Source organism: Oxyura jamaicensis, chromosome 3 (assembly GCF_011077185.1).
Source record: "Oxyura jamaicensis isolate SHBP4307 breed ruddy duck chromosome 3, BPBGC_Ojam_1.0, whole genome shotgun sequence".
Classification (NCBI taxonomy): Eukaryota; Metazoa; Chordata; class Aves; order Anseriformes; family Anatidae; genus Oxyura; species Oxyura jamaicensis.
In genome coordinates this window covers 38,363,183-38,389,787 of record NC_048895.1, presented here as the reverse complement: position 1 = coordinate 38,389,787, position 26,605 = coordinate 38,363,183, and the positions used below count along the sequence as shown (strand labels likewise).

The following is a 26,605-nucleotide window of genomic DNA, read 5'->3' as shown; positions in this document are numbered from 1 at the left end:
TTCTCTCTATGTAGTCCCATCTTTTTCCTTCCTTAATTCAAGGTATTCTGGCTTTTAACACCAATTTAGGAGAAATATACTGTTAAGGGTAAGAATTCCTACAACTATATTTCACGCATTTAACATTTTAGTCCATGATACTTGAATATATTGTTGGGAGAGTTACTGGGGAATCCATAGATAGCATTTTATAAAGAGATAGCCAAGTACCTATCTACACATACTGCACAGCGAAATTTTAGATCATGACTTGGATTCAACATAACAGTAAGTAACAAAATATTAAAATACACTACATTAAAACATATATGTAATAAATTATTGAAATGAAGTGGATAGGTTTTCACTCAAAGGAAAAAATGTGCACCCCTAATGCATAAATATCTGATTAGCTGGTTTTCTTCTTTAATCTCAATCTAATTTCATGTTTAAATTCAACATAGTATGCAGCCCTTCAGCCAAACCTTCCTGTCCCCAGATACCTGCAATGCATAGCATTAAAGTCAGTATGTTGTTCAAGTGAGTTAAACTCTCAGTATTTGACTATAATTCTGACTAGGTTTCAGACCATATGCCTGTTTCTTCCAATATCAATTAGACAGATGGGGTGTAACTTTAATAAAACTCTCTGAAAGAGAAACTGTCTAGAATTTAAATAATTTCCTCTCTTCATACAAATGCACCTTTTAGCTTTAGCTATTATATCTGACAGTCAATATTTACCATAATTCTAATTAAGCAAGACTTAATATGCTTTGGTTTTCAGTAAATCAAAAATCGTAGGCACATCCAAGCACTGACTTTTGAAGGTTTCACTTTCTTCTGTAGGAGTTGTTCAGACAATAACTACAAAGTGCATGTGAATGAAAAGTGCCATTCCTTGAGCAAATCTGCTGCTATTACCCTTGGTAAACCAGACATTACATCTCAGCCATGTCAGAACTGAGACTAGGAGCCCTAGTGAGTGAGGTGCTTGCCACTGAAATAATTTCAGAGGATTTCAAGATCAGGTTGTTTTAAGACTAAAAGTCATGGAGTGAGCAAGTGTTAAGTCATTGAAGCTAGCAAACAAATAGATAATGAATAGCACAGATACACTTACCCAATAAATGTGGCTATCCGTTACAATCACTGTCCTCTTAACTATGCAGACTAGAATTTATGTTTGTCATATACAACATATTTGGAAAAAAAAAAAAAAAAAGGCAGGAGAATTATACAGTTCATGTAACAAATCCAGTTGTTCGGAATTGGAAGTCCTAAATGCAAGGAATCAGAAATACACATGTGGATTTTTGAAATGGCAACAGGTGCAATGTATGAGATTTTTTTTATTTTCTGGTCTTAGTTTTAAAACATGACATTCTTTCTTTTATAGCTCTGTAAATAATCAGATGTTTCCATTCTAATCAGTAGCCATTAAAACATATTCAAACTTATTACATTTTTACTGTAATATAAAAGCCCTCAGCAAGATGTTCATGTTACATGAAGTAAGGTGTTGGGAAGACCACATATTGCATAAGCAAAAGCAGTGTAAGCAGCCAAGGCCCGCAGTGGATTCTGCATGGACAGCTGGGCAGTGCAAAGGCCTCCCTGTCAAAGTGAATGGCATGGTGGATGTTCACCAAAAACTAACTGGCAAATAAGGAACAAAAAAGGCTCTTCACATGGCACAGCTTTAGATGCTGAATTTCCTGGCTGTGTTGGATGGTGGTTCAGGTGCTCCCAGTGCAGCATGCCCATGCATCCCAGCTGGAGAACTGGAGTTGCTCTGGACACATGCTTCCTTCTGCTGACTGCAGGACAGCAAAGGAGGTGGGCCAGGTAACTCTGTGCTTTGCATTGGGTTCTGTAAATGCTCACCAAAATCATGAAAATAAAATGTATTGTAGAACCATAGAACAGCCCAGGCTGGAAGGGACCTGCAAAGATCATCAGGTCCAACATTTCATGGGAAAAGGGAGCCTAGATGAGATTACCTTGTCTGATCACATCTTGAAAACCTCCAGTGATCAGGATTCTACCATGTCCCTAAGAATGAGTTTCCACATAGAGGATGAGTCTAGCGTGCTCATTGCTAGGCTTCACACACTAACACCAGCAACATAATAAGCAAATAATAAGTAAATCAAATTCATGAATCACAAAAGTGATTTTAAAGCTGTTACTTATTAAATCTAGCTAATTTTAGTAGGATTAAGCAAAACATCTTTATGGATGGAAAATTGAAGAGATTGATGTTGAAGTGTTTGTAACGATCAACTCAGAGTAGTATGTTTGACTGAGCTTTATTTATATCAAGTTGACGGCTAATTTGTGAAAGATTTATTTTTTCCATATAACAGTATTTGGAAAAGCAACAAAAGTGTTTGTGTATATATCTGCAGATGTATGTGTATATATATATATATAAACACATATCTGCAGTTATATATACACACATACTTTTGTCATGTTTTATATGTGATATATTTGTATATATATAGTCTTATGTGCATATTTACATATGCATAAAAGTGTAAGAGTATATCTGTTACTTGTCTGCATCAACTATGAATATGTAAGACAACCAGCCATGATATTTGGTAATGGGATCAATTTCTATGTCTCTGTATTCTCATTTTGCAAAGATGCAAAACTCTATTGAGTATGAAATAACTTAATCATCAGTATAGATAAGTCATTGTAAATCTGAGGTCCTGTTCTCTGGTAGTTGCACTGTGCCTCCTGTTACCACTTGCAAATTCCTAAGGAATCTTGTACCGTGCACTACATTAGTTGCAATGATGTGACATCACAAATGTAAAATGATAAACGGCATTATAAATTCTTGCATTCTCATTTTGTTTAAGTTTTTAAAATTATTGATTGTGTTTGTTGTTGTTGTTGTTGTTGTTTTAAGTGTGATTTGAAAAATAGTTATATGTAATCTTGGGAGTAATTTCAGGAAAACTTTGAAATGCATATTTATTTTTTATTTTAGCAAACTGTAGTTTTGGAACAAACATTCTGTGCTAGGTTAGATAACTGCATTAAGCATTTTAAAGGCTTGGCTTCTTTATAGTAGGAAACAGTTTTGTAATTCACTGCATGGAGTTTCCTTTGTTACTCACCGACTTGAATCACAGAACCACGGAATCATAGAACAGCTCAGGTTGGAAGGGACCTTGAAGACCATCTCGTTCCAATCCCCTGTCGTGAGCAGGGATGCCACCCACTAGATCAGGTTGCCCAGGGCCTTGTCCAACCTGGTCTTGAACACCTCCAGGGATGGGACATCCACAGCTTATCTGGGCAACTTGTGTCAGTGCCTCACCACCCTGTGAGAGAAGAATTTCCTCCTAACCTCAAATCTACATCTTCCCTCTTTCAGTTTAAAACCATTCCCCCTTGTCTGATCATTATCTGCCTGAGCAAAAAGTCGCTCTCCAACTTTGTTATAAGCCCCCTTTAAGTACTGAAAAGCTGTAATGAGTTTACCTTGGATCCTAACTTAGGGTCCCTTTAATGCCTGAGAGATTTAAAAGGCCGAGTTCAGCTTGCAGGATTGTACTAGGCATTAGGGAGCTCGGGGGTGGGTGGCAATCGGCACCTCCTCTTCCTCAGTTACTGGGCTGCTAAGGGCTGCGCAGGCATTCATTGAAACAGTGACTTAGACAAATTACTTTGCAGCCTGGTGATAGGAGAGCTGACCTGAGAAAGCTTTGGTTCCAGTACATGCTCAGCATCAGAAAGAATCAGCTGAAGTAAGGTTTTCTCAGACTTCCTCTTGATGACTCTTTCAAGGCATGGCATTTCTGAAAGGATTTATTGGTTAATTTACATTGAAACTACATTTAAGTGTATACAATTAATCAGAATTCTCAATTGTTTTAGTCGAGTTGGTGATAGATAATGCATTTACACGTTAATTTTGCAAGGTTATTTGTATCTTTTATGCGATAGCTGTTTTGGACTTCCAAGGCTAACACTTAAGCATTGAATAGGTGAAGTGCTACTGAATTGTCAACTATTTTTATTGTTACTTTTTAGTAATACTCTTATTTCTACCATCACTTCTAAGGGACACCATTTTTTTATTCTTTGCCCTTTAATGGAAGTTTCATCTCCTTTATCTCTTTGTCAGCATCTTCTCCCTGGTCCTTTCTCATCTAGAAGAAGATACCAGCTTGCCTCTTTTATGAAAAGGCAATGTAACACTATCATCATCTAAACTTATGTTTTCAGACTTCTCAGTCAATACTTGACTATGTTGCATCTACCTTGTAGAGTTTTTACAAGTGTTTTTGTGCAAAGGAAATGCTTTCTGGCCTTCATCCTCTGCTGTCTGTCCCTCAAGTCAGTAAAGGAAGATCTGCACCCTATAAAATTAATCATTTCTAGCTTATATTTGATAAATATCATAATTCAGCGCTCTCTCTGATACTGCTCTAGTTGTGACTTCATCCTATTTGAGAGCTGTAGAAAAGATGCCTGCTTCCTAAGTAAAACACTGCAAGAAGGATACTTCTCACCGATCCTGTTTGAGGCAAAGATTTCTTTCCCACTGTACCTAACAACTCTGGCCCAAAAGCAATAGGCGAGAACATTGTCAATGCTTGCTTCAGTGTTTGCTGACAAGTGAACTGTCTTTGTTTCACCCATGCATTTGGAAGCAGCTTGTTGAATTTTAAGAGTGCTTCTCCATCTCTTTAAAAGGAGAATGTTATTGTACACTGGGTTTCCACATGCCTTCATTTATGCTTTCAGAGTATGTGTGATCTCCATTTTTCTAGCTATTCTACATGTAAATTAATGTCATCTTTGATCAAGGCAAAGGGGTGAGCAGGTGTGAGTGTGCCGGAGGTGGTGTGAATGAAAATCAAGCATGTGCTTCTCATCCAGACCCCTGCCTGCCTTTTTGCAAATGGATTTCTGTAGACTTTCATTAGTGTAAGTGGGATGAGTCTGACACCGTGCAGATTTGACTTCTGCAGCTTCTTTGAAGCAGTATGGTAAGGATCAGTGAGGACATGTTTTTGGTGGCCTGAACTACATCAGCTGTACTATGGTCAGCAGTGTATCTCGAGAAAGCAAAGAAAGAAGCATGTTGTGTCCCACAGCTTCTCTAATAGATGGCAAGCACATATTGAAATTGTTTCAGAAAAGTTCTTGTAGGTCTTCTTGGGAAAAGCAGTCTGACAAGAATGAAGAAAAAAAGATGACCATTTAGATGTCACATAATAGTAGAGACGGAAGATGCCTCAGAGAATGATTCATGTGCTGTAGTGTACTTTCTATCCAATAGCATTTTTCTGTGCCTTGCCTTCAGAGCTTGCCTATAGATAGTCCTTGAAAATGTGCATAATGTTGTTCTTTGTTTTAGAAACCTGTTATCTAATTGCATGTTTTTGTTCATTTTTTTATACCTATAGATCCATCTTCATGATTTCACCTTCATATTGGCTGTATATCTAAAGATGTTGAAACCTATGGTGGTAAATACTTGCTTTATGAACTAAACTTTGTTCATAATGAATAAAATAGTCACTCATTGTGCAATATAAAGGAAATCCCCCTGACTTGACTTTAAAACTGATAGCCACTTCACTCTGTGTCCTCATGGAGTTCTTGCAATGAGAGGTATTTGGTATTTGACCAAAGTCATCAAGCACTGTGCACTACTTATTCCAATATATTGGTAGCTCCACAGGTTCAAAGCTCAGATTTTTAGTGGTTCCAAGACATAATCGTTCTCATGGATTTCAGTAGAGAGTAAAATTTCTGCAGAAAAATGTAGATGAATGTGAAACGTAACAACTCTTTACTATGCAGTAAACAGATGTGTTTGCTGACACCATCTTTTAATTTACATGGAGCAGTTTCCCACACAAGTGACAACAACTTTTTTATAGCTTCTTTGGCAAATGTCTTCCTTGTGCCTTCTTTTCTCTTGTCTTGCTTCATAACTCACATGCTTACACGCATCTTGTGTGGACCACTCTTCCTCACCTAGCATGTCCTAAATCCTTTGGAAGACTCCTGTGTGAATTATGTATTAGGTACAAATTACTCATTTTTATGCATCAGATACAAATTCGAGACCAATCTTGATTGTGTAGAATGCTCTCTGTTACGGCATTGTATATCTTAGGTTAAGCTGATAGAAGTCGTTATTCTGATTGTTTTAAATCATGTAATAAAAATGCCTGTAAAGTCTGAATCAATTGGGCAGAACAAGCATGTGATAGCCATAAAAACCAGCCAAATGCATATCTAGATAGTCACCTATAATGCAACATTTAACACAGGCAGAGTTACAGACTCCTTATTCATATCTAGGTTTAGGTTTGTATCTCGCTTTCTATGAGAAAATCAGAGCTGAAAATATGGGGAATTCTAATTAGTTTTATACCTTTTGCGGAAGGATTAGCATTCATTTTTATAATATATATAATCATCATATTATAGGATATCTATGTAATCTTTGTGATTAGTTAAAATGTTGTGCATTTGCTCTAACTTCCTGCTTTTTTTTAAACCAGTTCTTGAACACAAATTATACAGGTAGCCTGTTGCTAATTATACTGCATAGTTGATTCTCTATTTCATTTTCACTGTTTCCTTCCTATGAAGCCACTTCAGCTCCTCATAGTCTTCTTTTTCCCAACCAACAAACAACTAGTGGAAAAATGAAAATTTTACTCTTAAAAAAAATAAAATTTTAATTTTTAAATGCATTTTAGGTTATTGTATAGCTTTGTATAAAATACTCCACAATATTTCAATGTCAAAAAATAAATTCTGAAAAGTGTTTCAAAACCAAAGCCTGATTTAATTTTCATTTAAATTATTTTATATTGTTTGTACAGTATTGGGTATAGCTTAAATATTTCATCTCCTTTGCTAGATCAAAATGCCTACTGTTCATTCTGTATTGAAGCATATTGGCACTTTGGTCTAGAAAATAAAGTTAACATTTATGATAAAAAATAAAGGAGTAGCCTTTTTCAAAATCCTTGTTTTATCTGGAAACCTATTCCTAGAAAATCAATTTTACAGTCATTTTCTGTGATCATATGTCTCAATGTGTCAGTACTACTGATAGTTAGGGAACAATTAAAATGGTAGAAAATAATGACCATTTTAGAGGAACAGCTTGACAGATTTTGAGTCTTTTTGCCTGAATTTTTATGCAAATATGCACGTTTTCTTTATGTGATTTTTTTTAAATGTTGTGTTACAGTTTATAAAATTCTTACATCCTTGTTTTGTTGTAATAAATTTGTTGTAATGCTCCAAATTTTCAATATTGGAGATATTCAATATTGGAGATTCTATCAGAAGAGTTACATTTAACCCTGTGGTTTCCCATAGTAATATTTACTGTTATTTTGTTGTTATTATGTACACATCCTGTGTGGTATGATGATGAATACATTAAAATTGGATTGAATTAGATTAGGCAGCATCATTAAACCTTGTCTTTTTATTGCTAAAAGAAAAAAGCTAATATCTCATTAATAGTAGGTACCAAGATATGATGCTTTCTTGTGTTAGTTATTGTGCACGAATTAAAGAACAAATGGTTGGTCCGTTTACAGCATATGTCAAAGGAACTGTACCATTTAAAATCGCTTATTGGCTTACGGTTTGCTAACAAAACAAGTACGGTTCAACAGAAAACAGAATTTATAAATTAAAGAACCAAAACATCTCTTGATTAAATATTTTGTGTAACACCAGTGCATTATGCTATGCCTTATTATCTCATGCTTTAATATGTTGACTCTGGAATGATTCTCTGTGAGAAAACAAGCATTTGTCTTTGAAAGCACATTTTGTTTAACAGTTACCATCAGCGATGGACTTTCTCATCAAAATTCTTACTGCTTGATGATATAATCGATTTATTACAATGAATCTAGTCAGTTGACCATAGAAGTTAATGAAATAAGGGAAATCTAAATCCCTATTCTGATCGTGTCTTCATTTTACATAAGTACTAGGGGAAAAGGATTAAAGTTTAATTATGAATCCTTTTCATGCTTTTTTTCATCTTTTCCTAAAGTGTTTAATAATTGCTTTGACATACATCTGCCAAGCACTTTTTCCCAGCTCTAGAGACCATACTTTCAAAAGAAATTTTAGCATCTGTTGCCCCAAAGACATTCTGAAGTCATTAGATGTACAAAATCCTTAGTCCAAGTGTAAAAATGTGCATGCAAAATGAATAGTGGCATGTGCAAAAAGTGCTAATGAGAACTTCTAGTACCTTTATCAAATAGCTGAAATGTAGATGAAGAGAACTTTATATTTTAGAGTAATATAGGGATATAGCAAGTAGCTTCACACACAGTGAAATGATGCTGACCTTGTATCTCTGTAGTTTAAGGAGACAGAACAATATTTTGTTTATCATTAGCTGTAGCTGGAGGCAGCAGTCTTTCTTTTCTGTGTTCTGCTCATGCTATGAGAGCTCTGGAGACCAGCATGGACTCAGTCTCAGAGGATTTGTATCTGCATGTGTCTGGCATTTAGTTTTTGAAGGCTCCAGGATAGCCAGCTGTTGAGATGTAGAGTTTGGTGGAGATCCATTAGGGAGCATTTTAATTAAGAGTTAGAGTTAGGGGGCATTTTAATACTATTGCAGGTTGAAATTATCCTGAGAGTTTGGTTCCTCTGTGACTGAATGTTTTTAAGGAAACACTGTGCAATTACTACAAAAAGCTTAGATTAATCACAGCTGTACGCCGAGTACTATCTTATATGTGCTTGACTTGGACTGTGTCACAGACTGCTGTGCTTTTAAAGACATCTTTCAAAGTGCTAAAGGGATTTTATGTGTACATGGACTTTTTTTTATTTACCATCTTCACTCGTTCACTTGGTTTTTGTTTGTTTTTCTCCCCACTGCAGACTATGTCAGAGAGCCACAATGATCATGCACAACACCAGTTCAGCCTCGTCCCTGTTTGCAAATGTGAGCTCCTTCTGGAAGAGAGATTCCCATGGACCAGGACTACTTGATGAAGCAGCATCGCTCATTGGCAGCTATGATTTCCCTCAGACCACAGAGAGTTTTCCCTTCTCCACTGTGGAATCAGTAAACACATCCCTAAATGCCACAAGCAAAGACCCTCTGGGTGGACATACAGTCTGGCAAGTAGTTTTGATTGCTTTCCTCACTGGGATCCTTGCACTGGTGACCATCATAGGAAACATCCTAGTGATTGTTGCATTTAAGGTTAACAAACAACTGAAAACAGTCAACAACTACTTCTTGTTGAGTCTTGCTTGTGCAGATTTGATCATTGGTATTATTTCCATGAATCTTTTCACCACATACATCATCATGGACCACTGGGCTTTGGGAAACTTGGCCTGCGATCTTTGGCTCTCCATTGACTATGTCGCCAGTAATGCCTCTGTCATGAATCTCCTTGTCATAAGTTTTGACAGGTATTTTTCCATCACTAGGCCACTTACGTACAGAGCCAAACGAACAACTAAAAGGGCTGGAGTGATGATTGGTTTAGCATGGGTCATCTCTTTTGTTCTTTGGGCCCCTGCCATATTGTTCTGGCAGTATTTTGTTGGGGAGAGGACTGTGCCTCCTGATGAATGTTTTATCCAGTTTCTAAGTGAACCTATCATCACTTTTGGCACTGCCATAGCTGCCTTTTACTTGCCAGTCACCATTATGAGTATTTTGTATTGGCGAATCTACAAGGAGACTGAGAAACGCACCAAAGAGTTAGCAGGGCTACAGGCTTCAGGCAGCGAAGCAGAGGCAGCACGCTTTGTGCACCAGACCGGCAGCTCCCGGAGCTGCAGCAGCTATGAGCTGCAACGGCAGAGCATGAAACGTTCCACCCGAAGGAAATACAGACGCTGCCACTTCTGGCTCACAATGAAGAGCTGGGAACCCAACACGGACCAGGGGGACCAAGAGCACAGCAGCAGTGACAGCTGGAACAACAACGATGCTGCTGCCTCCCTTGAAAATTCAGCCTCCTCCGATGAAGAAGACATCGCTGCTGAGACCAGGGCCATCTATTCGATCGTGTTGAAGCTTCCTGGTCACAGCGCCATCCTCAATTCCACAAAACTGCCATCCTCAGAAGATCTGAATGAGTCAGGGGATGAACTGCAGAAATCTGACACAGAGTCGCAGGAAAAGAAATCTAAAAAATTGCACCCTTCCAAAAGCGTTCAGGATGGTGGAAGTTTCCAGAAGAGCTTTTCAAAGCTTCCAATTCAGCCAGGGTCAGCAGAGACAGCTGCAGCTTCTGATGGCATCTCATCAGTGACCAAGACATCTGCAGCCCTGCCCTTGTCCTTCAAGGAGGCAACCCTGGCAAAAAAGTTTGCCTTGAAAACCAGAAGTCAGATCACAAAGAGAAAACGAATGTCACTTATCAAAGAAAAGAAAGCGGCACAGACACTCAGTGCCATTTTGTTTGCCTTCATCATTACCTGGACCCCATATAACATCATGGTTCTGGTGAACACCTTTTGCAGCTGTATCCCCAAAACTGTATGGAACCTGGGGTACTGGCTTTGCTACATCAATAGCACGGTGAACCCTGTGTGCTATGCACTGTGTAACAAAACATTCAGAAACACTTTCAAGATGTTACTGCTGTGCCAGTGTGACAAACGAAAACGACGCAAACAGCAGTATCAGCAAAGGCAGTCTGTCATTTTTCATAAGCGGATCCCTAGGGAGGCTTCATAGAATAGTATTTTTTAAACACCTTCAAAAATAATGGAGGATGGGACTGGATGGAATGAGATGGAATGGGAAGGGACGGGATAAGATGGGACGGGATGGGATGGGACGGGATGGGACAGGATGGGAGGGGATGGGATTGGGATGGGGTGGGAGGGTGGTTCCAGGGTGCTGATTTAAACATTTAAACATCAAGACATGAAAGCAGCTGCCAGGCTTATGTATCCTTTTAATAAATCCACTTTAATATAAAAACCAAGTCTGCATTCAGCAAAAACTAACAAACTTCAGTGTTTTTACTAAGGAACGAAAGACTTAATAAAGTTTTCCTACAAATTTGCAAGAAGCTGTATAGCAATTATAAACCCATTACTGATCTGCCCAGCTCTTTGATTGTAATCAACTCTGGGATCTCAGGTAAGCACATCTAGCTAGCCCAACTCTTCTGTTTCTAAGGAATCCAACAACTTTTAATTCCAGTCACACACAGATGTAGCAAGCTAGCAAAACAGGATTATGAAATTATTTGAGACACTGTATAGGTTGCAAAACTGCTTCTTGTTGTCCAGGTGGAGCTTCCTGTCTACTTCTCTTTTGGTGTATTGTTAATTGTACCCCTGATTGCCAAGTATCTACGTGTGCAGCTCATGTTATATATATGTGTGTGTGAGTGTGTATGTATGCAAAACATACATTCACACCTCTACAATACACACATACCAGGAAAGAGGTGATCTATTGGTCTAGGTTTTACAGGGCCCCACATCACTGTTGCACATAAGTGAAATTTTAAAAAAAGGAATATCAGAAAGTCTTATAAATACTTATCTCATTGTTCACCACCTGAAATTCAGGTTTATCTTTGCAACCAAAACACACTGTCCACATTTCAAATCGAGAGAACCAAAGCGTAGCCTGTGAGTCTGACAGTCTACTGAGTTATATATCAGGGCACGTGCCCAGTACAACCTTTGTCTTGAGCACAATATCTCTCCCCAGAGTGATCAGACCTCTTTAAAGGATATGAGGTGAAAGGAGTTGAAGCTTACCTTGACGGCTCTGCCCTCAACATAGGGTGTGGGATGGCAAGAGATCACACCTGGGCCACCTATAGTCAAAGGTTCAGGAGCCAGAAGGATGTGGCCATGAGCAGCAGCTCCATTTCTTGCTCACCCCCAGGTGATCTTCAGACGCAAAAGATGTATGTAAAAGAAATCCTTTATTTTTGTACATTAAGGACACTCACTATAAAGTGTTTCTTTTCCAGAATGTGTTTGAAAAATCATCAGTAGAAGCGTACCTAAATCTGTTTATTGCCAGGTTATTTGGTGTTTCAAAAATGTGAGTATTGCCAATTTGTAACCTGGTAATTTTTAATAGAGAAAATTTAAAAAGGGCTTTCATATTTATAGCTTAGACATGACCAGTATTTCCTGGTATTTGTGATGTGGTCTGCACCAAACATAGTGTGATTTATAAAAGTCAGAGATCCCCCGGGGAAAGGATTGTACTTTAAACTATTGTTCTAAATCTGATTTAGTTATATGTTGAAAGATAATTTTGTATTCTTCTTTGAACTGACCAAAACTTTTTTTTTATTGCTTAAACTCTTGTTTTGCTGAAAATAAAACAAATATCTTCTTTTACAAAGGGGCATCAGTGTTGTGAACACAGAACTGATGTAAAAGCTGCTTTTGTATTCAGTGTGAGATGGTGTTTACAGATGATTTTGACAACAGTGGAAATATATTAAATGGTGTCTGTGTATCTGAACTATTTAATTTTGTGTTACGTTCATATGGAGAAATATTTATACATACTTCACCAAATGTTTTATTTAATGTTGATAAATATTGCTCTTCGGTCTTCAGCTGTAGTGTCCTTTTAAAGTGATTCATAAAGGTCTGCTTGAGAAATGAATAGAGTATACCTAGCTTTCTTGTCACTAAAACAAATGCTCTTGACATACAAATCTTTCTTTCATATGAGTTGTTTAAAGTGTCTACCTAAAAGTAAGCTTGTAAATGATATTGTAAGTCTACTTCAATACAAGTTCAATATAAAACAAGAAAAAAAAAAAAAAAAAAAAAAAAAGTTAAAGCTTCATCTATATGTCATGAGTGCATTTTGAGCTAAAGATTTGGTTTACCAGTTTGGTGGACACATACAGCCAAAGACTTGCAAGGCACCCACACTGCAAAGAAAATGAAAGACCTTTATTTATAGAAAGAAGCATATATTTGAAATGTATTCATTACTCAAGTTGACCTAACTAATCTTTTAACATTTAACTATATACCTATATCTATATATATTGCCATATTATTATCTTCTGATATTTAGAGTAGTGCTGTGCCCCTAATACACAAAATGTGAGAGCATGTAAGGAAGCCAGAGTTCATCAGGGGGATTTATGTTATATTAGTATTGATTTTACAATGGGAAACTATTAATTTTTAATGAAGTAAAGCTTCTTTGAAAGCAGCTGTCACCACTGTTTACATAATAGAAGAGTTAAACCCTTGGACTGTTATAAGAGAGAAATAAACAACCTGTCATTTGATGTGTGAACAGGCTTTAAAATGTTATTGCAGGCATCATAAATTGTGTATGTATACACGTTGTAGCACAGATCAATTTTGTTACTATTTATTTAATGGAATATGCACTATAAAATATTAAGAATTTGGCTGTTGCAAGTACAGTGGGGATCAAATTAATTTGTATCCTCTATGTCTACGTGTTTGCATTAAACCCATGCACACACACAAATTGTAACTATAGGCACGAGAGGATGTATTATTTATTAACATAGGCACACGCACATGGTAGGTTTCAGAAGAACAATGCAAGACCCAAAGATACAATCTGACACAGGTCTACTTTTAAAAGATAGAAGTTATGTAAAATTTGCAGGAAAATTAAGTCAGAAACATGATAGAAAGTGTCAGTCTGAGGGCAAACAGCTCAGTCCCATAACCATTCCTCACATGAAAAGCTGACTTTCAAAGACCAGGCATCATCCCCATTTGCTGCAATAATACAAGATCAGATTCAATATGAAGAAGATCAAAAAATCAGAGGAGATAGCCAGACAGGAGCCACTGGATTGTCTGCAGCAAGCTTTGTAGAATAGACCCCAATTGCTGTCAACCGCCAAACAGCTCTAAGACAACAAAGTCCATTGTTATATGGATGCAAAATTGTATGACAATTGCTTCAATACCAGTAGAGGCTGTGAGATCTCTGTCTGATCCAGAGAGCCAAGGACAGGTGTCATGGTGCACTAAGTGCTTTATCCTGCCACAGCACAACATGCTTCCTATAATTTAATCTGCAGAGCAGTTGGTCACTGTTCTAAAGTTAAACAAGTACAGAAAGGCCTGAGCAGTTCCCCAGGTTTGAACACCTGAATCTATATAGACTGAACAACAAGTGACCTGCAGAAATGTACAGTTTTGTGAGGATACCCACGCCAATGTTGTGAGGCAGCTGATGACCTTCCTCAATTATGTACAATTTCATTTTCTTACTTGGTTGTCTTGATTTTTATATTTCTTTACTTCTTCTGTAAGAATATCCTGAAACATCTCGGCTCAGTATCAACCTTGTGTATATAAAAAGTGAATGGAACTCTGCCAGTACACTCAGTTTGCTTGTATGGAATACAAACATCAAAAGAAAAAGGATTTTTTTGTCTTTTTTTTCCTGGTCATCAGCATCAGTAATTTTGAATCTATGGACATCATCATGCTACCACATATACAGTAGGGACAGTTATGGAGCATCATGCTAAGCCACTTATAAACTGCATTTCACTTGCCTCCTTGATTATCTGATTACCTGGGCACCCCCATTCAAATGTATGGTTGAGATTCCTAAATCTCATTCTCCCCAGAATATTTTCTTGATTCTTTTCATAAAATGTTTTCCAAGCCTGTCTTGGTATCAGACTTTATTCCTTTTCAAAAAATCTCCATGCCAAGTTAAACTGCTTCAAGGGTATATTACTAGTGTTGAGGTCTAGTACTTTCTTTTCTGAGAGTCTATAAGACTTAGCAAGAGGAACTGGAGCAGGATGCTTTATATATATATATATGTATATACATATATATATACACTTTGTTTCTTAGGTGTTTACCCATACTTTCTTCTGGGAGCAGGTTGAAATGGTATATATTTTTAGATTGCTTTCTGTTAACCCAGAGGTTATGTGCAAATGTCTGCTGGAGTTGCAGTGTTTGATGATGGCTGTCTTTTCCGTCCCTGAACTGGACTCCCAGGATACCCAAGCACTTCTGTTGGGAAGCTTAGCTAGATCATATGTGACATTCAGGTTTTCAAAGAATTAAAAGTTTTCTTTAACTAGGATTCTCTTCCTTCTACCAGGCATAGATCATTTGTTGATTCTGCACTTCTCTATTTCTGTAGACAAATGGTAGGAAAATACTAACTTGTAAAGTCTGTTATTTGGGCATTTTTGTATTTCAGCTTTTAGGATGAGCACACATAGGGTAACTAATCTGATTGTGCTGTTTGTTGGAAACAAGTTGATATAAATAGGATTGTTTGGAGATGTTACTTTCCACACTGTTTATTCCATTTCATACCCTGTGGCACCACAATTGACTGAGCTTGATCATCACAGTATTTGATGTCACTGATAAGTCTTTACAGTCCTAACTGGCAAACTTATTTACTGATTTACTGTGCCATTCTGGTATTCGGGACTTTGTTTACTTTTCACCACTCCCATAGCATCTTAAATACATATATTAGAACTCAGATTGTCTTTTTTTTTCTTTTCTTTTCTTTTTTTTTTTTTTTTATCCTCAAGAAAGATTGTTGTGGTTATTTACAGACACACTCCTCCATGTGCTTGAAGGCTTTTCGATTAAATACTAAAATGACCAGAGAAGATTTAGTTAACCTTGACAGAGATCATTTTCATAGTTTATTCCAACGTGTTTGAAGTGGCATGCATTTTGTACCTATGCATCTCTATGCACTTTGCATATCTCAGAAGGATAACATATGTATGACTCAGTACTATATATGTGCATACAGAGAGAGGCACACACATCTACAGTGATGTTTATGGAAGTATGTACAAAGTTATGCTGACATTGTCAACCATAGTGAACATTGCCTTTGATGCCTGATCAATAGTAACCGGACAGTTTAGGTCTGCTCTGCTTAGCTGCAAGAAAAGTTTTCACATCTTTCCTTAGTGCTTACTTTTCAACATGCCTTGTCCTCATTTCTGAACATACTGTTTTTAGTGTATTGTGCTGGCTCTTTGGACATTACCCAAAATTTAGAAATGCATAACACACACTGAGCTTTTGCACCAACACTGTACTAGGTTCAGCTCCATTAGCTTAACCAAAACCACTCTGGCTTCATCAAATATGAAGATAGCTTCTGGTTCTAAGGGTGAATTCTGTCTAAGTTCACCAAAGAGAAATAGGGGTCCCAAACTCCTGTAATCATGCAAACATCTCAGTCAGTTTCTCAGTTGGGTTACATGAATTCAGGCACTATTAAAACAGTGTGAGGTGAAAGTGGCAAATGCATAAAGGGAAAAATGAGAAATGAGAGGAAAACAGTATAATTCTTCCCCACCCCATGCTATTGCTCTGCTCTTTCTCTTGTATGGAATAGTACTTTTCATTTTCCAGTCCCACAGGTGGAATTGTGCAACTTAAAAAAAATAAAATAGTTGTTTTCCTGGTAGGTCTGTGAGATACACAGTGTAGGTATATCTAGGTCATTCGTCCTTTTCTGTTTTTGTAAATAATTAATCCTTGACTGAGTTTAACTGGGACATATGATGCTGGCCTCAGGGAAGTTCTTATGAAAACGATGACAAAAAAGCTGATCTCTGGTGAGAAGAGCTAACTCATTTCTAAGCTAGTAAGGCTATACTATGTATTTAACTTGGCAGTAAGCTTGGAAAAAGAACAAGATATTTAAAGTTTTTATAGATGTGCACATCCTCTCTGCATAGGGGTGAATAAACACATGCAAAAACTGCCCAGAAAAGTTCAGTGTGTGAATGACTCTGGGAGCCATGAGCACGCATTACCAACAGCCACACTTTTGGCCTAACAGCCTCATACCCTACTCAAACATCTATGAAGAGATCCTTATTATAGGGTTAAATAATTGGGCATTCATAATAAAGTGTGATTTATTTGTCTGTGTGCTTGTGCATGCACATATGTGCATTTTCCAGGAATTTTACAGGAAATTCTTTCTCCAGGACAAAAATTTAGCGCTGTATCTGTAATGAAAGAATGTCTGAAGTGCTCCAATGATTAATACTTGGCCATAGCTAATAATTAGATAAGCACATGACATTAGTGTACGAAGAGAACTTTTAAAATTTCTTTTTCAAATCTTCATAGGAGCATAGTTAATTTCATTAAAATACCCAAAAGATCTGAAAACTTTTACACTGTCATGGAAATAAAGTCTCTGGATAAGAAGCTGATTTCTTGTTGGGCTTCAGATTATCCAGTCCTCTTGAGAATATTTTTTCTTCTGGATTGAAATCTCTGGGTTAACAAAGCAACCATAGTCACTCCTCAAATGTGATCTAGCCTAGAGGTGTCAAAGTGATGAGGAGATGGCCTTCATTATTTTGTGGTTAAAAAGGTCACTTTGAAAATAGTTATCATTGTGGCACAGACCAGTGCCACAGCATGATAAAAGATATAAGCCAATTTACTATGAACCCTGTATTGTGTGGATATATGACAAGAAATAGACATATGTGGTATTTCCTGATGCTCAGTAATTTTTCTCTATTCATTATTTTCACTTTTCAAATTGATTCAGTCCCCTCCAGCTGTACAAACCTATTCAATGCCCTCTCCAACAATGTAGAAGTATGCAGTTTTTAGCACCTGCAAAATCATATTAACTTCCCTTCCCTTCCCTTCCCTTCCCTTCCCTTCCCTTCCCTTCCCTTCCCTTCCCTTCCCTTCCCTTCCCTTCCCTTCCCTTCCCTTCCCTCCCTTTCCCTTCCCTTCCCTCCCCTTCCCTTCCCTTCCCTTCCCTTCTTTTGAAGGGAAATATTAAGTAGGAATACATATTCACTGCTGCTCTCAGAAGCAAAATGCTTAGGGAAGGTCATTGAAATCAGTACACCCAATGCATGAAAGTGCCTATTCAGAAGTTAAAGGTTAAAAAAGCATGAACTCTATTGCTCATTGCTTTCTGAAAGAACTAAGAAAATACTAAATACAATGTGATGTTTTGCAGTTGTAGGCTGTAGAAGTTGAAGTGTTCAATGAAGGAGATACAAGTGTTTTGTTTTGTTTTGGTTTGGTTTTGGTTTTGGTTTTTTTTTCACAGAAATTGTCCCTGGGTTTCCAGAGGTGCCCCTTACCCAGTTTGCTCCTGCCCCAGTCTTGCCTGTGTCACTTTGGTTCCCAGGATTTGTGTCCTTCTTCCCTTCCAAAGACCAAAAAAAGTCACCGGGCTTTAGTCTAGTGTGAAGCTGGAAATGAGCTCCTGTTACTTGCACCCTGCTGGGGGAAGGGTGTGGGCCACAGAAGTCAAGACAAGTTGTTATAAAAAAGAGTCATAAGCTTCCTGCTTCGACTTGGAGATACCGAGTATTTTTGTGATAGAAGTAGAGATAACATTACAGGAATTTGATGAACATACTCTATGTGCTTCCTGATGTGCATTTCTGTTCCTATTAATTTAAAGGTTTCTGTGCTGTTCTTCTGATTAAGGATCAAAACTAGTTCCAGAGACATTATCTGAATATATATATTTTAAGGCTTTAATATTTAAAATAAATTTCTATTCTTCTTGTTCTTTCTGATTTTGAAATACAGGGCAGATTACACACAGTAAATGTGCACCTCAGAAGCCTCTTTCATAAAAAGAGATTTGTAATTTTACCCCTCACCAAATCCTGCTTTTCTTGTGCCAAAAGTAGTGGAGATGAACTTGCTGGAAACATGAAATAATCAAAAAGCAGTAGAAGTGAGAGCCTCACCTTCTGCTGCATAAACAGGCAATGCTTGCGTAGTCACTCAAAGTCTGGTATCTACTGAGCTAGTAGTAGTCATCCATTCAGATACCATCCAAACACAAGTATTGGTGAAAGTATTGGCCAGGTTGCTCTGGTTTTGCTAACAGGTGCTGTACTGCATAGCAATTCACCTGATGACTTTTAAATAAAGTTCTGTGTCTAGGGAAACTGTTAGAATAATTGGTCCTAAGTCATACTGATGGCATTTTGCAAAACACTAGCACATTAATGAGGGAAGTAGAGGTGGATAATGATGGAGAGCTATTGTTTGCAATTGTTTTCCTCAACATTTGGAGTAACCTTTCCTCCTTCAGTTAAATAAAGACAAAACTAGAAGAAGACAACCAGAGACAGACTCAAATACTGTTGTAGACATTCTCCCTTCTGGAGTCACTGCGAGCACTGCAGTCCTTAGGACAGAGGGTGGGTGGTAGACAAATGAATGCATCGGCCCAGGTTGAGCGTCTTATGAACTCTCACATTCCTCCTTTAATCACATGGGTATCAGCCCAAAATGTGCTGTACAAACTTGGCACCCACTGAACTCCCACTGTGGAACATTGTGTTCTTATGGGATTTTTTTTTTTTCTTTTTTCTTTTTTTTTCCTTTTTTCCCTTCATATAAAGCTAATCAGGTGGCACCTTCCCATGTGGAACTTTCCTTGCAAATGTATTATTATCGTAATCTACAAATGCCTTTTACCCTGTATGCTCCTGATAACAGTTGCATTAGTATAAGCTGATAAAGTCATTTCTTTAGTTGCTGCTCATGGAGAGGCTTGCTAGTTAAGATAAAAAGTAAATGATGTGATATAAGAGTCATATCTGATTGTACAGTGCATTGTCTGCCAAGCAGTTGGTGATGTAAGGTTTACATAACCACTAGATGTTGGTTGAACTTTTGAAATATATTTCCGTGTTCTTTTTTCCCCTCTGAATCCAATAGAGAGGCAGAATACCAAACAAGCAATCAAGAAAAATGTAACCTTAAGTAATTTGAGATTACTGCAAGAGCAGTAAATGATCTAGAAACAGTGCTTTGGAACTCTTAATCGAGTACATCCTTTCCTTTGGGGAAACTGTTACTCCCCTCCATCTGGGAGGCCTCTGTGCAGATGTAGGTTTGTAGGAGGGAAAGTGGACTCCATCCACGCACGGTGGTGTTTTCTGACTGCTATCAGTTTGCTTGATGTTGCAGTTGGTTGCTCGGTCTGACCCCTTTGCTGGGGTCTGACCCAAGCCCAGTGCCAGCTCACACCCAGGCCTCCACCTCACTCCCAAAGCCCCTTTCCGCCCTGTGCCACACTTTGCGGCTGCCTGCACACACCCCAGGCCTCCTCCCAGTCCTCCTGTGCCCTGCTCTGAGCTGGACACTAGCCTGCGGCCAAATTTCCTGGGAGAACACGAGCGAGTCCCAACGAGGCCTCAGCAGCTCCAGGGGTGCTGCCGGCCCCTTTCCTCCCGCCCGCTGCCAGGCCGCGCGTTCCCACAGCACAGACCGCGGCTTCTGAAATCATTTCCAGCTCCATTGTGAGCCACATCGCCCATTACTGCCAGCAGCAGCATTAGAGAAAAATGGAAATGAGGAATTGCTTATCTCTGGCCCATTTTTTACTAATGAAGAATTGCTTATCTCTAGCCCATTTTTTAGTATTTCTTTTTCCCTTTTATATGATGTATGTATAATGCCTATTTGTTTGGGGGAAAGACCGCAGGCTACAGACACAGCATTTTGATAAATATTTTAACATATTCAGAGAAGGGAAAATTCAGTCACGCAAATAGATATCCTGGATTTTTTTCCTCTTTTACTGAATTAATTGCAGAAAATTTAAGACTCACCTCTGGCTGCACAAGTGTCTTCCTGCACTTTAGATAGTTGAGCAATTTTCCCATGTGCCAGTTTGTTGATTTCTTCTTTCATCTGTATCCTCACTAATGGTTTCTTGAGTTAGTGAGCTTTTGCCCTTTTGATGGTGCATGGAGTCTGTTTGCACCAGCTTTGTATTAACTACAGTATCCTAGCTATCAGGAGCAATCTATCTGATTTGAACCTCCTCTACCTTATATTACAGCTTGAATTAGACCCTCAGCATTCTGAATTATCACACACTCACAGACAAGGGGATTTGTCCAGCATTTTTAATCTTCATAAAATTTAGTAAAATAATTAACTACGTATAACTGAGCTGTTCAAAATACCAGTCCAAAATTCACCCTATTATTTTAAAGTACCATATCAAATATACTTTCCTATTTGTCATGGAAGTAAATATCTCAGTGCATAGCCAAGACTAGCTATGTATCCTGCAATGAGATCTAATACAAAACAGATATTCTTCAAATATTTCATTAAATAATGTGGCCTAATTCATCCTGGCTGAACAGACTTAGTTTAGCTCAATCCTGCTGTTAATCTTTCTTCAAAATTCTCATTAGCATCAATGGAAATTTTAGCGAGAGAAGATAAATCAGTCTCTTTTTATAGGGCAGATAAATAATGCTTTGGTTTTGTATTTCTTGTTAATAAATGTAATCAAATTACATAAAATATAAACACTCAAAGCCTGTTCTGTGCCCTCAGGGAACCCCTTTCACTATCCCAGTGCACTAAAGCTGCATATAGCAGGAGATATTCCACTAAGACAGTTAAAAATATATGGGTGTATAAGACTAAACAGCTTAAAAAATCATACTGTAAATGATGTGATTGAGTGAAATTGTATGTATATTTTTCAAGTCTTCAGAATAGTTGAAGTTTTAACTTATTTCAAATTTTTAAGTTGAAATCTATTCATATTTGGAAATTTTGTACAACCTTGTAAAGTTAAATACTATGTCACTGTAATTTATTTTTGTTGTCATATATTGACATATGCTCATTTATATATGAAGTGTACTGTTTATTAATTGCTTCTAAGGCAGCAATAAAAACATGAAAGTTGTTCTCATTCTCCTGTCACAGCTGTCATTTATCTCAATCTCAAGTATATTTTTTTGACTTTACATCAATACATTCAATTTATTTAATCAGAAAAAAAAAAAAAAAAAAAAAAGGAAATAGTGGGAAATAGTGTACTGTTTTTAACTATGTCTTTGCATGCCCAGTCAATACACAGGCAAATCAATACACAGGCAGCTGAAAGTGTTGAGAGAATACACTGTAAAGAAGCCTCTGAGAAGAGATTGCCACTTCAGTGCATCATCCCAAGAGGGCCTCAGGATGTGCATGGGAACAAATAGTCCCAGTTTGTGGAGTCTCTGCTTGTGATGTGGGTCTTTCTTTTTGATCACTACCAAACTGCACTTGTCCATCTTCCTTCCCTTCATTCCAGGATGGACAAGTCATACCATCACTTTCTGGGAAGGGATGCAAACTGGGGATCGCAAAACACCTCCCACAGCTGCAGCACAGCTGGATGTGCTGAGCAGCACAGATCACCACTCCTCCAGCCCTGCTCAGGTGATGTTCAGGTGCTCTGTGGTGATCTGCTTGTGCACAGGCCCCAGGCTGAGGAGACTGACGATATGCGTGAGTAATTAATTACTGCTGTCACCTGAAAGCACTCCCCACCTTGAATATGAACACCTCAGTAATACAAATGAACCTACCTGATCTTTCATTGGAAGACAGATCAAATAAAATATGATGGAGCTAATAGAAGTATCAGCTGAGAGGTAGGGACTGTCACTATTTTTTGTAAGTCTGAAACCCTGTTACAGTGGTTTGTGTGGCTGAGATAGACCAGGAGGTTTGCTCAGCCCAGGTGTGTAGTGTGACCTGAGCCAAGCTGTGGTGACTGGGATCCCAGCAATAGAAGCCCTGTATCTTGGAAGCTCTTAAGAATTATCACTGTGGCACTGAAACATTATTTTCTTCAGGTATGATGATGTTACTAATAGCTATAGATTGCGATCCTGGGCTAGGGTTTTAAAGATGCTTTGAAGTAACTTTGGACTGGAGCTAAAGAAAATTCCTGGGGCGGACACCTCTGAATAGTATAATTTAGCTCTGGCCCAGAAGGCCTAATGTAACTTTTTAATCATTATTCATTCCTAATTCTCTGAACACCCTCAACCTTCCCTTTAATGCAAAATGCTCTGTGCTGTGCTCCTTATAAATATAATTCAACCTGTTTTATTAAATAAAACAATATGCCATCAGCACAAATTCTTTTCTTCAGCTAGCAAGTGGTTTTCTGATGATGCTTTCAAAAAGGGAAATTTGATTCTGCTTTAATGCATAAGTATTGCCATATGCTTTGTGTTTCAGCATTTGTCGGCCAGCTGATACAGCCCTTCATAGCTCTTTGAGTGTGCTTCATAGTCACCTATGATGCCATGAAATAGTAAGGCAGTGGACAAGCATGGGAAACTCCTGGCTTATTGTAAATGTTTCCCAGCAATCTTTATTTGTGTCAAAGAAAAAGTAATAATGCTCCTAATGCTGCTCAAACAAAACTCAGTCTATTTCTCCCTCAAAGTTTTCACCCACTTCATTGCAGTTTCCTTATCAAGGATTTGCACTGTTGCTTAACTAAGCAGACCTGTGGCTCTGAAATATGATAGATTATTATCTCTTTTTGTGGCTACAAAGTATTGTTATTTGACAGATTTTTAAATGGCTTAAATTACAGCATGCTTATCTCAGAGAATGGAAAAAAACGGTTCTTTTCTCCAAAATGTTTATCAGGGATACTGAGAAAGACTAGTATTGAAATCTCTAATTAATATGACACAATCAAAAGCTCACCTTTACTTCCAGGTGCTTCTAGCAGTTTTAAGGCTTTATCATCTAAATTATAGCCAGTGTGAAAGATAACTACCTTAAGATATTGTCTGCCTGTTCACGTGCAAAACAAACCAGAAGTGATTTTGCAGGTAATGAATGGTATTTACCTTCAGGTTACTTTAACAGCGGGTATGAGAACAGTTGCAAAAGTCACTTGGATTTATTAATTATGTTATCAACTTAGAGAAGGTGACAGACTTTAGAAAACAAATGGGGACATGCTTGTCTTTTCTATCTTGTCTTTAACAATGAAGTGCTATACACTGTAGAATTTTTTTTCTTTTTTTCTTTTTTCTTTTTTTTTCTTTCCACTACAAGTAGATGCTAGTCTGCAAAGCTTATGAAGGTCTTTGCCAAATACATTTTTCTCTTGACATATGCGGTAACTGAGGGCAGGGCAGAAGACACTGGACACAAATCCAGCCTTAACAGGCTAAAATTTTGTATGTGGCTTTGACCAGGGCAGGGTTCCCTGGGGAAACTAAGCAGTGGAAAGAGGAGAGAAAAGGAGATGTGGATATTACTGTTAATGAGAGAGATCTGCTGACCACAGACAAGATGGAGAAGGATGATGTGGAGCAATTATGCTTTCATGAGTAATTATGGTTTTATTATGGATATTCATGATTACTGTATGCAATACATAAATGTGGCTGAGCACACTGCCTCTCTTTCTGTTTTGTTTTTGTTTTGAAGCTATGCACTTCTTGCCAAGATCTTCCCCTCAGAGGATAAGCATCAGCACTTTGTTGGGGAGGGTAGAGCAGAGAAAGGACCATGAATGGAAGAAAACAACCTTCATCTTGTCATCAGTTCTTGGAATTTTCTCATAATTTCCACTTTGGATGGCTTGACTTCTGTCAACACAGGATGGTATAAAAATGCCCCAGAAAGGTTATTGTTAACCTTGTTGCGAGTGCCTTTTCCATAGTAAGCCAACTGTTTTCCCCCACAGAGAACAGGCCTTCCTTCTTAGGCCAACTTCCTAGCTGCCACTGAGCACTGTCTGGAAAACTGTCCAGGCTCAGCAGGCAGATCTAACAGTTAATGGCAGTTACTGTCAGAGGACTTGGTCAGAGTTATCTGACTGCCAGATCTTCTAATCTGCCTGTGATCACTGTCTTAAAGAATTCCTTCTTATTTCAGTTGTTGAAGGCCTGGCTTCTGGCTGTTATTACCAGGTAGCCCAATACTTGACTTTGCTGGCCACAGAATGGATAAACCAAATGATGAGACAAATTCTGGGCAAGTTGTATTTGCTATCATCATTATTTATCTTGGTGAAGTCACAGGATCAAGGACAAAAGCATTTTATAAACACAAAGTTATATGCTTACTGAGCCAAAGGGGAAAAACATGAAATTTCACTGAAATTTATTAATCCAGAGAAGTTTTGATTTCTTTCTCACTTTATGAACAAGTTTGGGAAGACTCTCCGTGGAATACAAAGCTGTTTTCCAGCTAGCGCAGTGGCTCCAAGCAGCAAGGTGATATTACAGCCCAAAACCCAGAAGGCATGATGCTTTAATGCGCTGAGACACATCAGCTGTGCACAAAGCACAGAACTTTCTGGATGCCAGTGATTTCATGTTACATCTACATATTCCTATATGTCCATCTGCATTTCTCTACCTATTAAAGGTACATGTTCCTACTACTGAGCTCAGACACTATTTGTTTTTTGTACAAGGAAAACTGGGGGAGAGCAGAAGCTGCAAACTTGTCTACACATTTCTAAAGTAACTGATTCTCCTTGTTAATGAATGTGGTAAAAGCTGTTAAAGTGCAAAAAGGGAATGGTTTTCAGCTGATCTCATCGAATACATTACCTTAGTCTGTGTTTCCTGTTGTATTTTATATTAATGTTTTCTTTTAATTGATTAACAGAAGCAGCAGGCTAGAATGGTAACATAGCTCGTGGAGTTTTTCACCATATAACAGCACAGTGTTTCATTAGCAGAAAAAGGGGGTTTTACTCACATTCTACTGATTCAACTTGAAGGCTGACTTTACATTAAGACAGTAGCTTTTTGGAGGGGAGAGGAGGGAAGCAAGAAGATGGCACAGGTAACTGTGCCTAAACATTGAACTCCAGGCAACACTGCTGCCCCTGGAGAGGGAGGAGAAGGACAGGGTACATGTGATCATAAGTACTGCTGCAAGAAAGGACTAACAGTTGCCATCTTTTCTTCTACCTTGGTAGAAGAGCAGCTTCTCTAGCACTGTTGGATGCTTGTTTTCCAAGCTCACGACCCTTTTCTCTTAGACCCTCATCCCGAGGGTGGCAGAACTCAGACTATTATTCTGCTTTAAGGCACAATACTTGCAAAGGTAATATCATGTCTGGTAAATGTATGCAAATTCTGGTAATAGAGCACACCATGTTAGCACACCCTCACTCAGTGTAGCATAGAGATGGCAATTCTTGAATGCTCGATTAGGTTCATCACTGGTAAATAACTTGTTGCTTGTGGTTTAAGTTCTGGGCGGGTGTATAATGCCAAAATCAAGAATTCTCCAAAGAGAGGAGATAGGTAATTAACAATTTAAGACTTGCTTAGGATTGCAGCAAGGATTTTAGAGCTTCAAGTGGTGTTGGAGAGAGTGCCAGTAGCTATGGGTGACACAAGCATTGGTTCCTTCTGTTACCAATGAGTATAGTTTGAAGATCACTGAATCAAATGGCTTAGCTTGTTACAGAAGATGCTGTCTGGGCCTGTGATATAGTCATTGCACGTAAGTCAGCTGCAACTGAAATCCCCAAGGATGTTCTAAGCATTGAGTATGTGATGTGATATTCAGTGATGCAATATGCATCTGCTGATAAAAGAGGAAGTTGTTTTATATTTTAGGTGAGCTTCATCAGCCTCTTGCAGAATGACTCATCTAAGGCTGACATCTAATAGAGGCCAGACAATTCCCTCATGAAAGAGGCTATTTGTCTCAATTGACTAAGAGGTAGCTCTACAACTAGCTCAGATTAATATCTCTACTGCAGATATTTCAAGTTAAAAGTCGGGATTCATCTTACCATCTGCTGTTT

At 38.1% G+C, this 26,605-nt stretch overlaps 1 protein-coding gene across 10 annotated transcripts in view; it reads left to right on the top strand.

Annotated features, from left to right (window-relative positions):
- CHRM3 (cholinergic receptor muscarinic 3) overlaps positions 1–14,403 on the top strand; it is a 274,880-nt gene extending 260,477 nt beyond the window's left edge. For all 10 annotated transcript variants that reach the window (XM_035322254.1, XM_035322255.1, XM_035322249.1 and 7 more), the window contains one exon: positions 8,902–14,403. In XM_035322254.1, the coding sequence (XP_035178145.1) occupies positions 8,902–10,723 (1,822 nt within the window). In that variant the 3' untranslated portion in view covers positions 10,724–14,403. The remainder of the gene's footprint in view (positions 1–8,901) is intronic.
- Positions 14,404–26,605: the final 12,202 nt, after the last annotated feature.